At 54.3% G+C, this 12,659-nt stretch overlaps 2 protein-coding genes across 2 annotated transcripts; both read left to right on the forward strand.

Annotated features, from left to right (window-relative positions):
- Positions 1 to 803: 803 nt before the first annotated feature.
- CkaCkLH20_11752 (uncharacterized protein) lies at positions 804 to 4,461 on the forward strand (the record flags this gene model as incomplete). The annotated part of the gene is made up of 3 exons (XM_038894466.1): positions 804 to 2,265; positions 3,147 to 3,226; positions 3,286 to 4,461. The coding sequence occupies 3 exons, from the start codon at positions 804 to 806 to the stop codon at positions 4,459 to 4,461; spliced, it is 2,718 nt and encodes a 905-aa protein (XP_038740314.1).
- A 1,134-nt stretch (positions 4,462 to 5,595) lies between these two features.
- On the forward strand, positions 5,596 to 7,125 carry CkaCkLH20_11753 (uncharacterized protein; the record flags this gene model as incomplete). The annotated part of the gene is made up of 2 exons (XM_038894467.1): positions 5,596 to 6,130; positions 6,185 to 7,125. The coding sequence occupies 2 exons, from the start codon at positions 5,596 to 5,598 to the stop codon at positions 7,123 to 7,125; spliced, it is 1,476 nt and encodes a 491-aa protein (XP_038740315.1).
- Between the last annotated feature and the right edge of the window lie 5,534 nt (positions 7,126 to 12,659).

Raw genomic sequence — 12,659 nt, forward strand, 5'->3', positions numbered from 1 at the left:
TCCCGATCGCGCTCTCTACGACACCGAGACCCTGCCAACATCATCTCGTCAGCAAACCCACTGGCAATTCCATGCGTACAAACTGGTACCTTACCTAGCTCCTCAGCGTCCCATCTTCCCCGAAGACCCTGCCCATATTCACAGCCCGTGGACTACCAATACCTACCTTGTTCTGTACTGAGATTCTGTACGAATACCTCACTGCAAAGCAGGGTGCCTCACTCCTCCCCCACCAACGCCCCTCAGGCCCCATCATATCATCCCCGTGCCGCGTCTTCTCGCCAACACCGCGCCGTTCCGGATCCCTTGCCTTGCCAGAAACTCACTTATCGCACGTCCCGTCCTTGCTCGCTTCTTTCATTTCAGCCCAGTCTCCCGATCCCTTTTCGCCCAGACCCTTGCTTCCCGGTCCCGGCTTAACTCTTGCTTCGTTCGAACCTATCTTAAGAGCCGCCCCCGCCTACCTCAGCCGACCGCTTTTAGACGTCTTCTTCACCTACGGTACTCTGGCTTGAACGGACACGACACGGCTTCACCTCATACCGCCGGAGCCTCTCATTCCACCTCACCCTCGCCGCCCCCACGCAACTTTGTCCTCTCACCATCGATCCATTCCATGGATCGAATACTCTCTTGTACTGCGGCCAGTCATTCATCTCGAGCTCGACCCTTCTTGAGCTGCCTCTCTGTGTGCCGACGATAACACCCCTCATTCGGAAGCCCGTCCCTTCGGGATCCTTGGCCTGCTGTGTTAGCAGCAATACGTCCATCGTCTCGGCACTGCCAAACATATACCCAGCCCGATGTCGGCAGCTTCGTCGCCCTCGCCATCCCGGTACCCCGGTGGCCTCCACAAGACCAACCTGCCACAGGGTCAATGTCGCTATATTCTCCTTGTCCCGGGTATCAAGGGCCAGCGATGCGCCTGTGTACACTTTTCTCTGAATCGCTCTACTCCCGGCGCCAGCTGTGACTGCGGGCATCTGGCTTGCTACCACGTCAAGTCCCCTGAGCCGTCTTCGAACCGGCAAGAAGTTGACCTGTTGAGGCAGCGATTGCACAACTTGGAGGAGCAACTTGGCCACGAACGACAGAACGCTCTGGGGAGTGTTATTGCCAGGGTCAGCGAACTGGAAGAGCTCGTTGACAAGAGTCGCGAAGAGATTGGCCAGGAGATCAAGGGATCATATCGAAATATTACGAGGGTCTGGCAATCTGTGGAGCATTTGGAAAGACAAACCGCTCAGTTGCAGCACAGCGTTCGGGACCATACAGAGCACTTGGGGAATGTCAACATCGAATTGAAGAATGTCAGCAACCGTCAAATGGAACTTTTCGACGCTGACGAGAGCATGGAAGAGAGGCTGGAGCAACTCGAGTCAGACCATGACCAGTTGACGATGCGGAGGAGACCAGTCGGCGACGTTGTGGAGGCGTCGTCTCCAAGTCATGGGAGCCGGCGCTTTCCTCATTTTCAGCAGCCCATTCCACGGAGGCCAGTTCCTGATGAAGCTCCCCTCGGCTCAGAACATTCTCGGCCCGGATCCCGTTCTTCCTCCTCACCTGGAGCCACGGGTTTCGCTGGAAACCCCGACAGCTGTGGCGCGTGGACTGTTCATATCTCGCTGCTTCCGACTTTCTCGCAACCATTTCCTTTTGAGAGGGATACCAATGCCTACAAACGTTGTCTCTCTCGTGGTCTCCATCGGACGGTGGTGGTCGGAGGTCCCAGCAGCAACTCTTTCGTTGACGCCGTCACCATGGCTTTTCGGGGCCTCCTGAAAGGCCGCTCGTGGATGCCTTTGCAGGCTAAACTCTGCGACGCAGAAAGGCTGCAGGGTCTCCCAATGTTGCGACCCCTGGAGCCTAGACTTGTCGACAGCGATTACGACATCAACTTCCTGCGGCAGCACTGTGGCGTGTGCGAGCCCAGTGGCAAGATAGAGTCATTGTACATTGCCATGCGTGAAGACAAATTGTCTTGGCACTTTTTACGAAACTCGCCCAAGTTCATAGACGGTCTCGAGAATTGCTGGGTGTACGACCACTTCCTGGATCCCAACGATCCAGTAGAAGACGACACCATGGACGAGCACGATCGCCCTTCGGCTGGGGATATTGTTCCGAACCTGCCATCTCTTAAAAGGGCCGCATCCGAAATGTCCAGGGCGAACAGCTTGGCCACCGGTGGAACGGGTGCTGAAGGCGATCTCCCGCGCACCAAAGCCCCCCGGACAGCGTGCCTATCCACACTAGTGGACTCGCGTAGGCGATTGGAAACCGTATGAAGTTTATTTTCTCTCTTTTTCCTTTTACCCTTACTTCCTTGTGTTGCGTAGACTGAGCTTCATGTCGCAATGTCGGCAGGAATCCGGCGTTGGCGAGACTAGAATTCCTGTAGTTATCTTGCGCGATCGCAGTTGCCATCCAGCGGTAAGATACTCGATAGGTCCGGAGGCAGTGTACGTGGGCAGTTAGATGGTGAGATATCATAGATGATTGATTCAGTGAGACACGTTGGAGGAAACTTATACCCATTTTCTTGCCTGGCTAAAAGAGAAGAGAATATAAGAAGGAAGACAACTTGCTATGTAGAGAATAAAGTGTGGCCCGGTTTCGAACCCATCACATAAATTTGAGATGCTGAAACAAGAAACAGAGAAGTATAATGAATCAGGCACTTGTTCCTGCCTTGGACTTGGATTCGGCCTGCCCTGCCGAAGCTTTGATTTCAGCCCGGACCCGGCAGAATGGAAGCGACGGGATTGAGATACGGATGCTCCGTATCCGGACCGGCCGAGGAGGCACCAAGCACTTACCCCAAAAGGATAAGGGCGCCCACCAGCCTCCTTCTCCACACAGCACCGACAACCTACACTGTGGCTAACGTGCCGCGCCGCCGACTTTCGACTGCGATCACCGCTGCAGCGCGTTTGCGATCTGAACGATCCGTCTCAATTGCTTCACCGGCCATTGTCCTTTCGCAGAGATATAAGGACTGCCAGCAGTGGCAATCCGATCGCTTTTGCCGCTCAGACGCTTCAGACTCACCTTCCAAAGCTCTTCTACTGCGCCATTTGTCTTTAGCTTTCTTCCACGTCTCCTGTAGCGAATCCTCACCATAACCACCCAAATTCCGACCGAAGCTATCATGGACTGGGACGTGGATATGGACGATGTGGCCGAGGGCTTCGCTCCTCCCACTATCTCAATCGCCAACGCCTCGGTACGTCTCACAAAAAGAATTGGACAAGACCACAACTTGCTAACGGGTAACGGCAATAGAACCACTCCGCCACCGCCGTCGCACCTCCCGAAGATGTCGAACGCGACGTTGAGGGCACCACCCTGGTTCCCAACAAGGTTCACGTTCGAGGACTGGATACTCTGACAACGGACAACATCAAGACCTACGTGAGAGATCACTATGGATCGGTCGACAGGGTCGAATGGATAGACGATGCGTCTGCCAATCTCATCTTTGGCACCGACTCTGTGGCGCAAGAAGCAATCCGGGCCCTGAGCGCCGTCGAAATCGCCGACCCAACCCAACTTCCTCTTCTGGAGACGATTCCTGCCAAGCCCGTGGCGTCACATCCCGAGGTCAACCTTCAGATTCGGTTTGCCGTGCTTTCCGACAAGAAAGCGCGGGGCGCCGCTCAGAGAAGTCGTTTTTACCTTTTCCACCCCGAGTTTGACCCGGAGGAGCGAAGACGACGCAACGAAGGGCGCAACAGCTATCGCGACCGTGAGGGGGACGACCGCTACCGCCGCGGAGGACGGGCGAGACGAGAGCGCGATCGAAGCGTGGAAGTCTACGATGCCGGGATGTACGACGATGACGAGGCAGCACTAGCAGAGCGCGAAGCCAAGTCGACAAACTACAGAAGGTCACGATCAAGGGACTTGGACTCGCGTGAGGATCGCTCCTTTTCTCGAAGGAACCAAGAGAAGGAGCTCTTCCCAGGTCGTGGGTCTGGATCACGAAGCCAACGAAATCGCTCGGCATCACCCATGCGAGACGTTGACGGCGATGCCAAGATGGACAGCGAGATACGTCGCGCAGGCACAGCAAGCAACAGGGAGAGGGCATCTGGTATCCGAGGTCGTTTGGCGCAAGGTAACCAGGCCAAGGAACTGTTCCCTACCAAGGGCTCTCCCGGCGGCAAGACACACATGGACCGTGTGATGGATGGTGCGGACGAAGCCGCGCGGCTCATGCAAAGCAACATGTCCGTCGACGACGGTAGAAGCGGGAAGCGCGACTTACTCAACCATCGAGGTAGAGACGAACACCAGCGCGGTTCCAACACAGGCTTTGCCATCAAAGGCGCGGCAAGCGCAAATGTTAACGAGTTATTCCCCGATCGTTTCGGTGGCAACGCAAAGAAGGAGCTGTTTGCCGATAAGTTGGAGGGCCGCGGGAAGAGGCGGCAAAAGGCCGAAGACTTGTTCTCCTAGCTAGCAACATGAACGGCTCCGTCGGTGTGGCCATCACATCGGTATCGGATGGAAGGTGGAAAACTATACGACTTTGGACAAATCGGCAGACTGCATGGGAGACATAGATACCATAGATATGGAAAAATGGGAACGGGACCTGCAAGTGGATTACTTCAGAGAACTGGTGAAGTGAGGCCTGTTTTGGGGCCCAGATGTTGTAATCGTCATCGTAGTCGGAGCTACAGAGTCGTGGTTTGACTTGATCTAGAGGCTCACCGTACAACGTTCAGAAGGGCATTCTTGATACGTTCTCTTGTTGCGTTCTTCCTAGTTACGCTTTTGTGTCCAGCTGAAGGGGCCGTTCAGCGACAAGCTTGCGGGGCTGGGTGCTATGGAGGGAAGGAACGACGACTCTTGCTGAGTTCAGGTGAAATGACGACGACGAGGTAGGTATTTCGGCCATGGCAACTGCTCCCGCCCGAGTTTCGTCCCAGCAAATGGCGTGGTTCGCTTGAGGCCTCGCACCTGCATAGAAAGAAGCCCATCTCAACCGCAACTCAGTCTACCTCGCGCAACCTCGCCCACCCCTCCCGCCGACACTTCCTGCTTAATATTTTCGCAACGTCTTCGGTGAGGTGCCTCTCTCATCGAATGGTACTTTCCATTCATACACACCTTCTTTAAACAAAAAAACTGAAAAACAAAGACAAAAAAAAAAAAACCTACCTCGTATTGCCCAGATACCATTCGACCGACTCCTTCGGCAACGCCGACTTATATGCGCGCCAGCAACTTCGTCGCTAAGCTACAATCAACAACCCCCCCAAAATCATCATGGCAGACCACGACCGCTTGCGACCGGTCCCCCGACAGATGAGGTCTGACTTGGCTTTGAGGCTCCCTGCAGACGGCGACCTCCCGCCTCGAGCTCCCCCTCGCGGCAGCCGCCCACGCCACAGAACATCCATTCCGCGCATCGCCAGTCTCGACATTCTTGCTTCGGCTAGGTTGGGCGGAAGCAGGTGTTCCAGCATCAAGTCCGAAGGGTCGACAACATCCTCCCATCATTTATCACCTTCCCCAAATAACCAGAGCGATACCGTCTTCTTTCAAGAACGTGATATCACTGATCGTGCAGCGTCAATCGATCAAATGATCAACACCCTACACCACGTCATGATGACCAAGTCTGTTCTCGACCCAGTACCTATTGAGCACAACTCTTGCATCAAGCACTTGCTTGAGGCATACTGGCGTCTTCAGGAGCAACTGCAAAAGACTGAGCAGGATCTGGTAGAGGAGAGGGAGACGAAGGAACGCAGCCTCGAAGAGTTTGCCAAGATGTCGTCAGAGTGGGAGAAAAAGGAGGCTGATTTTCTCGCCGAGATCAAGAGAATGGAAGTGGTGCTTTCCAAAGTCGCCCCTGACGGCGTCGGTGCAGTCGTCCTCGCTCGTTCTGGAAGCATCGTGGACAGAAGCAAGAGATCTTCCAAACTGTTCAAGGATAGGATTGAGAAGGCCAAAAGCCCCGAGAAAGGTCAGCACAGTTCTCCGGCTGAAGGCGCAACGGTTATCAGGATACTGACGCACTACGACAAATCGCAAGATTGCAGCAAGTCTCACGACGTTGAGGGCTCTACCATGTCTGCCGCGCCGGAGAGCGCACGCCACAACCACACAACCTACTGTAAGTTGAGCCGTGCATCTCCATGGCTTCAGGGTGCATGAACTGACTAGATAGTGTCCATGCGCCCGAATCTAGACGACAACGCAGATGCCGAGTTGAGCGAGCAGATCAGAACCAAGCAGCGAAGACGGTTCTGGGGAACAAAGTACGACCCGAGAAAGTTTCCCGCGCGAACCCGCTCGACAACAAGCCTTGCTGTCAACGAGTCGAACAAGGGCCAAACCCCAGCTAGATCGACTACCAAATGCTCTGCGTCTGGACCCTCTCAACAAACGGCGGGCACACAAGAAGGCACTGTGCCCCCTACCACACCAGATTCAGCTAGCGAAGTGACTATTCTTCACATTGACGAGGACGATTCGTCCGGTCTCGTTCCCAGAACTACTGGCGTCGATCTTACAGCCGAACCCGCCAGTCACCAGCTGCTCGATGAGCACCCGGATATCTTGACGGAAACCCATGAAGAGGGTAGTCGACAGGATGAGCACAAATCCAATGAATTCAATCGCCACAAAAGAGAGTTTTCTTTCGATCCGGGAGAGGACGGCATCCCGCTGAGTCCCTTGGCGAGCAAGCCTCGGGCTGTGGAACGTTCCACAAACCAGAATCGACGCGAGTATGGTTCTATTCAAGGGGCACAGAAGACATCAGGATTGCGTTCAGGAGATGCAGAATCGTTGACGACAGGAAGTAGGCGCCACAGCTTCAGGCCTGTCAATGTCGGAGCCATGCCCCCAAGCCTTGAAGTCTCTCGAGTGACAGGCAACCGCCCAAGAAGAACCATGGGTGATGTTAACGACGGTTATTGTGGTCTCCAGGCGAGCCACGAAGCTCACGACAGGTCTGCAAATACTTATAACACGTCTGATGGACGCTTCTACGTTGGAGATAGATCAGGCCCGAAGGAAACTTTGGCCAACGATGCCGACCAGGCACTTGTTGCCGCTCGCTTCGCCCAGAAGCATTTCAGCTCCGAAGTACAGGACGACGATTAATCAAATCTCTGAACGGTGCCTGCCGATAGGAACATCAAAGTCATCAAACAGAGTCATTGATCCATTGATGGGATGGGAAGGGAAGGGCATGGTGGACGAGATGTTGACGATCGGCCAGTTGTATTGCGTCTCGCCGCATCAAACGTGGTCATTGCTCACTGTACCGAGAGACCATAGCTTAATCGAGGACGGTCTCTCAATAATTGTCGACATGACGTGTTCTTTTCTCTTACTCGCGGGTGCATGGCGCCGCTTCGTCGAGCCGTAATCAACACCGTATAGTTCGTGTTTAGTAGAAATGCCACGTGCCAGTCCAGCTCGGGTTTTGTTTGTTTTTTCTGGCAAAAGACCAGCCCCCGTAGTCGACGATTGAGTTATCTGAAGGTCCTGGCTGCGGGTTGAAGTTGACAAGATGAAGGAAGTTAGAGTTGTGAAGGGCCACGAGGGGGTCTGCTCAGCGCACTAAAATAGGTGTATTCACAACTCTGAAGTCTACTCTAGTCACTTAGATGTTAGTTGGCTAACTAGAAAACCTAACAGTTGCTACTTATTCAGTGTCTATGTTTCTTCCTTGCCTAGGTATGATTATTGCCCCTGTAGCTGCAATCGTTGTCGCTTCAGGTCGCGCAGGTGAGGAGTGATTCGTCATTAGCAGGCCAGATATGATTCAATCACGACTGATTGTGTGTTTATCAGAACATCAGAACACTCAGACTCGTCAGCCCGGCGTCAATTCACGCCCCCACGCCCAGTAGGCTGGTATGTGGTCTGGCAACCGAATCAGATATCATTTCCTACCAGGGAGAACACGAGAACATGCATCGGGAAAGCGAGGGCGAAGGCGCGAAGTTCGATCACAGCCAACCAACCATATCATGTACAATTGTAGATAACTTCCAGACACCAGGCGTCAGCCATAAACTGGCTAGTCCATACTTGCTCTAAACGACCTGTAGTACCTGCCGTTAACAGCGAAAACAAGAGAGGGAAAATGGAAATGGAGGATAGTGGTTGCTGACACCTTCGATTAGCCAAGTATTCATCTGAACAGATCGTGGGCGATCAGTGACTCCAGCGGACGTTTTCCCCTTCCCCTCTTCCCTCGTGGACTATCCGTTCCTGAAGGTCCTAATGTGGTTCGATCTGACAGCCAGCTCACTCAACGTTGGTGGTGTTAGGTGTGCATGATTGCCGGTGCAAATTCCACCAGGACTGGTGGCGCTTAGCGGTAGGATTCGTCTTGTCTCGGAATATCAGTCACGTCCTTGGAATGCAAGCCGGTTCGCCGGCCGTTGCAGGAACGGCATGAACATCAATAACGATGCACACCTCTTATTTTTGTGTCCCGTGTCCGGCTCCCGACTCCTCACGGCATGTGTTTCCGCTACCAACGTCATTCCTGTGTCTGAGGAGAACAGTCCATGGGCAAAGGCGCTTCATACTATTGACTTATCCCCACGGCCGTTGAGCCCCGCTTCCACCAGTACGTGAAAGGTGCTAGAAAGAAAGAAGTCAGGTCATTATGACAAGCCGACGTTCGTGACGGTCTCAAGTTGGTTCCGTTTCTGGAACCGAATTCTTGAGCAAGCCGCGTGCTTGACTGTGAAGTCGATTCACGAGCCGTGGAACTTGAACCTTCGCAATAACCTTTCTGGGGACATATCTAGGGTCGCAGTCAACGCCCCATCGACCCTTACGCCACCGTTACTGAAAGGCCACGGTGTGGCCGAGATGTGGCATGTTGTAGACTTTACGGTAGGCAGTGGCAGCCTCCAAGTCCATGGGACTTGACTCGCAATAGGCACTCCGCATGCCACCGACATCGAGTATATGCCTGAACGAGTGGGCCTGCGGATGAAGTATAACGTCCCGCGCCCGGATTTCGTTAGCGAGCTCTGAAATGGCGGCGTTCCTGAATTTCGTTCGCAGAGTTGTGCATTTGAGGATTCCATCATCACAAGAGTCACGAGCAAAGACAGGTCCTTCATCCATGAAGTCAGAGGCAGCGACCGCAGCCTCGGGCCAGACAAAGTTCATGCGAAGAAAAAAAAAAAGGGGGGGGGGGGGGACGGACCACATGGTGGCCAAAAGTCGAACTTACAGAGACACGATCCGATGAACTGCTTCAGCTTCGACTTTACTTGAGATGGTTTGTTTGCTGGCCGGCTGAATATGTGGGTTTGTGCGCTACGCCTGATGTCAGCCGTCCGTGACTGACAATTCAAGACCAACGGAACTTGAATAGGGGTTCGGAGTGCCTTTACCGTGGCAGCGGCTCGTGCGACCCGCGTGTGTGTGTGTGTGGTGTGTGCGTGTCTGTCTGTCTGTCTACCTTGTCTTGTCAATGCATCGACGTCCGTGAGGGCGTGAATCTGTGGGGTAGAGGGTAGAGGGGAAGGCGCGTCAGGCAGGGAAGGCGAAGGAAGAAGAAAAAGAAACCAGAGACATCGAAGGATGAATGACAAATATGGAAAATTAGACGGGCATAATCCCACGGCGAACTCTAGAACGAGGGTCTTCCAAAGTGTGCGTGATACGGACGACGATTGGGAGAGGCTGATCAGACTCGCCTGCATACCCGGTTCCCCGATCTCTGGGGCAGCCCGGTATGGGTGAGCAAGGTTTCCTTTCACTCATCTTGTCCATCCGCGCACAAGGTTGGCGATGCGGTTGCGGCCTTGGGCTGAACGAGTGCGAAGGCAGCCGGCGCTATCTGTATCACCGGCGATTTGTGAGCGTTGCTGTGAACCGCACCGGAGGGGAAGTTTAAAGTGCCAGACAAAGTCGTGCGGATCTACAGTCGTTGGTGTGATGAATTGACACGTATGACTGATATGCAAGCCGAGCCATCTCACAGATACGGTACGATGGTAGCAGTGCCATCGTGTGGTTTCACTGTGATTGCGTTGCAGTCAAGATACATCGCAGTCATGCCGCGCGCCCTTCTCCTCTGCCCGCTCCATCTAAAACCATCCCGACTGTCAGCTTGAGTGACGGGCAGCGAGGACGAATTGATGTTCAGACGTTGGGGCGCATTAGCATAGTAGTTGTTGATTTTGCTGCTGCTGCGGTCTTGTCGTTGCTGTCGATGGAGGAGAGGAGAGGAGGTGAGGGGAGGGAGGAGTAGGCAAGGAGGGTGGGTGTGTGTTTATGGATGAACGAGGGGTGAGAAACACCCAGACCATCAGTTTGGCAGATCCCCTAAGTTGCCGTGGCGTTCGGATAGGTGCTTTGCTCATGTCTGTCTTACCTTATTCGGACGAGGTTCGATTCGAGAGCAGCAGTTGAGCAAGGGGAAATTTGTCATGCTATGTGGGTGTTTTTCTTCCCACCCTTCCCACCCTCCGTCTTCGCGCCTGCCTCCAAGAAAGTCTCGCTTCATTCGTTGTGCTGATCCCGATGTCTGATGTATGGGGTGCCGCCGCAAGGTAGCGGCGTGCTGTGGCGTACGGATCTAATCGACCGGAATGAAACGTCTTGTAGCCACGGATACTCCTCTGGTATCGCGTACGGACATGAGCAGGGATCACCGGTGCAGGAGAGCATGCATTGTCTTCACAAGACAATGCAACGGCCAAAGTGTCCCTCGGTAGCGCAAATGCGTTGCCTTGGACGAGATGTGATGGGAGGTTGCAGGCGTCGCGGCAGACAGTCTCTGAGGGCCGAAGATATCAGACGCTGGCAGGCGGGCAGGCATGCATGGCACGGGCAGACTTGGCCCACAGGCAAGCAGTCAGGCGAACGACGAGCAAGGAATGAGTTGGGAGTTGAGGCTGAGGCAACGAGGCGTTTCGACGTGGTGAGGGGCTCTGTATCTCTGCAGGCTACCTCACGTTATGGTGAAGGAGGTGAACGAGGAGGCAGCTAAGAAAAGTGCTCAACTGCGTAAGGTAGTCGGCGGAACGGACGGTGGAGCCGGGCCTCAGATGCGGTAGAGGGAAGGGCAGATGCCTCATGGCCCAAGACGACTCAGTATCTGCCTGGCCGTTGTCGTTTCTTTTCCTCTTCATCATAGGTCGCCTCGTCCACGCCGAGATCCAAATCGGACTGAACCACAGCTGCGGATGTGAGTAGTGATATCCGTAACCCAGGTTCGGGGCCACCGAAGGTTGTACGTGAGGCACTTCCCCCGGTCTGTCCTACCCATGATATGGGGGCCGGGATTAGAGGATTCAGCGATTGAATCAAGCGGCCCTGGTCGTGTATGAGAAGCCCGTCCGCTTGGCTGGGTGCGCTCCAAGGTCCACCAAGTTCCAACGCGTCCTGATGCTCCACGACAGAGCTGTTCTTTTAACCCCTGCTGTGGGACCATCGGGACCGGGTTTCGCAGTTGCACTTGGGAAAATTGGGTCAACTGGGCCGGGTTCCTTGACCTTGCATCCGGGGTTGGTTTTGTTTGTCAGTTTCACGACGTCGAGATTGTCGAGGACTTACCCGGGACAGGGGCTTCTGGTTGGCCGTCACTCAATCTAACCCACCCTGCTTCCCAGTCTGTATGTATCCGTATCTGCACCTGTATGTATGTACACAGAGGAAAGCGGTTGTTGCCCTACCCACCACGCCGATGCTGCATCATCAGTAATCATATAATGCTTGAGGGGGGGAAAAACATCGGGTGGGAAAAGAAATAATGGCCGGGGATGACGACGAGGAAACATGCCCTAAGAAACATAGAAGTAGGTAGATGGGTAGGTACCTTGCGCCCTCCCATGCATGCACTGCGGGTATGATGCAGCGTGGAGGAGCAGCAGTCGCTGGTGGACTGAAGTGCATGGTCTCCATGTCGTCTTTTCGCACAGCTGCCCAACCTTGGTAAGGTGAGTTGAAGAACGGATATGACGTACGGATATAAGGATCCGACGTGATGCAGATTGATAACATAACCATCCATCTGTGTGTTCGATATTCGAACAGAAGCGTCGACAACGTCGGCGGCGGTCCCTGCTGTAGCAACGGCGACTCTTGCGTGAGATGCTGCGTTAGCCCTGATATCTCACGCCCACGAATAATGATACCTCGCGTCAAGACCACACCGCTCAGTCGCGTCGCTGCAATTGTTTGACTTGTGACTTGCGGACGTTACGTCCGGTACGCAGAACGGTTGGGCGGCAATCTTGATTCCCTCTCCCCTCACATCCCAATTGCAAATACCTTACCCGCCTGGCCCTGGTCTAGCCCCATGTCTCAGACACAAAGCCCAGGGGCAAGAGACAGCAGGCACCCGTATAACGGCTGAAGGGCTGAGTGGCTGGCCGGATGATTGGCACGTTGTAATCTCGATATGATGCTGCGATGCGGATCCAGAGGGGTTGTCTGTCGGTATCCAGCTGTCCAGGTAGGTAAGTATTCGTACTTGGCTTTGGCTCTGGCCCTCGCCGGCTCAACAGCTTGCCCACCAACAAGCATCATTGGGGGTGCTTATGGAGTCCTTGGCGTCCCCATAATCGCATGCACTCTGCTTACGGCTCCAAGCCTAGGTAGTAAATTGGGAGCGCTGGGGTCACTGGTTTGCGCTGGGGGGGGGGGGGGGGGGG

This window comes from Colletotrichum karsti (genome assembly GCF_011947395.1).
Source record: "Colletotrichum karsti strain CkLH20 chromosome Unknown Scaffold50, whole genome shotgun sequence".
In the NCBI taxonomy this organism is placed as follows: domain Eukaryota; kingdom Fungi; phylum Ascomycota; class Sordariomycetes; order Glomerellales; family Glomerellaceae; genus Colletotrichum; species Colletotrichum karsti.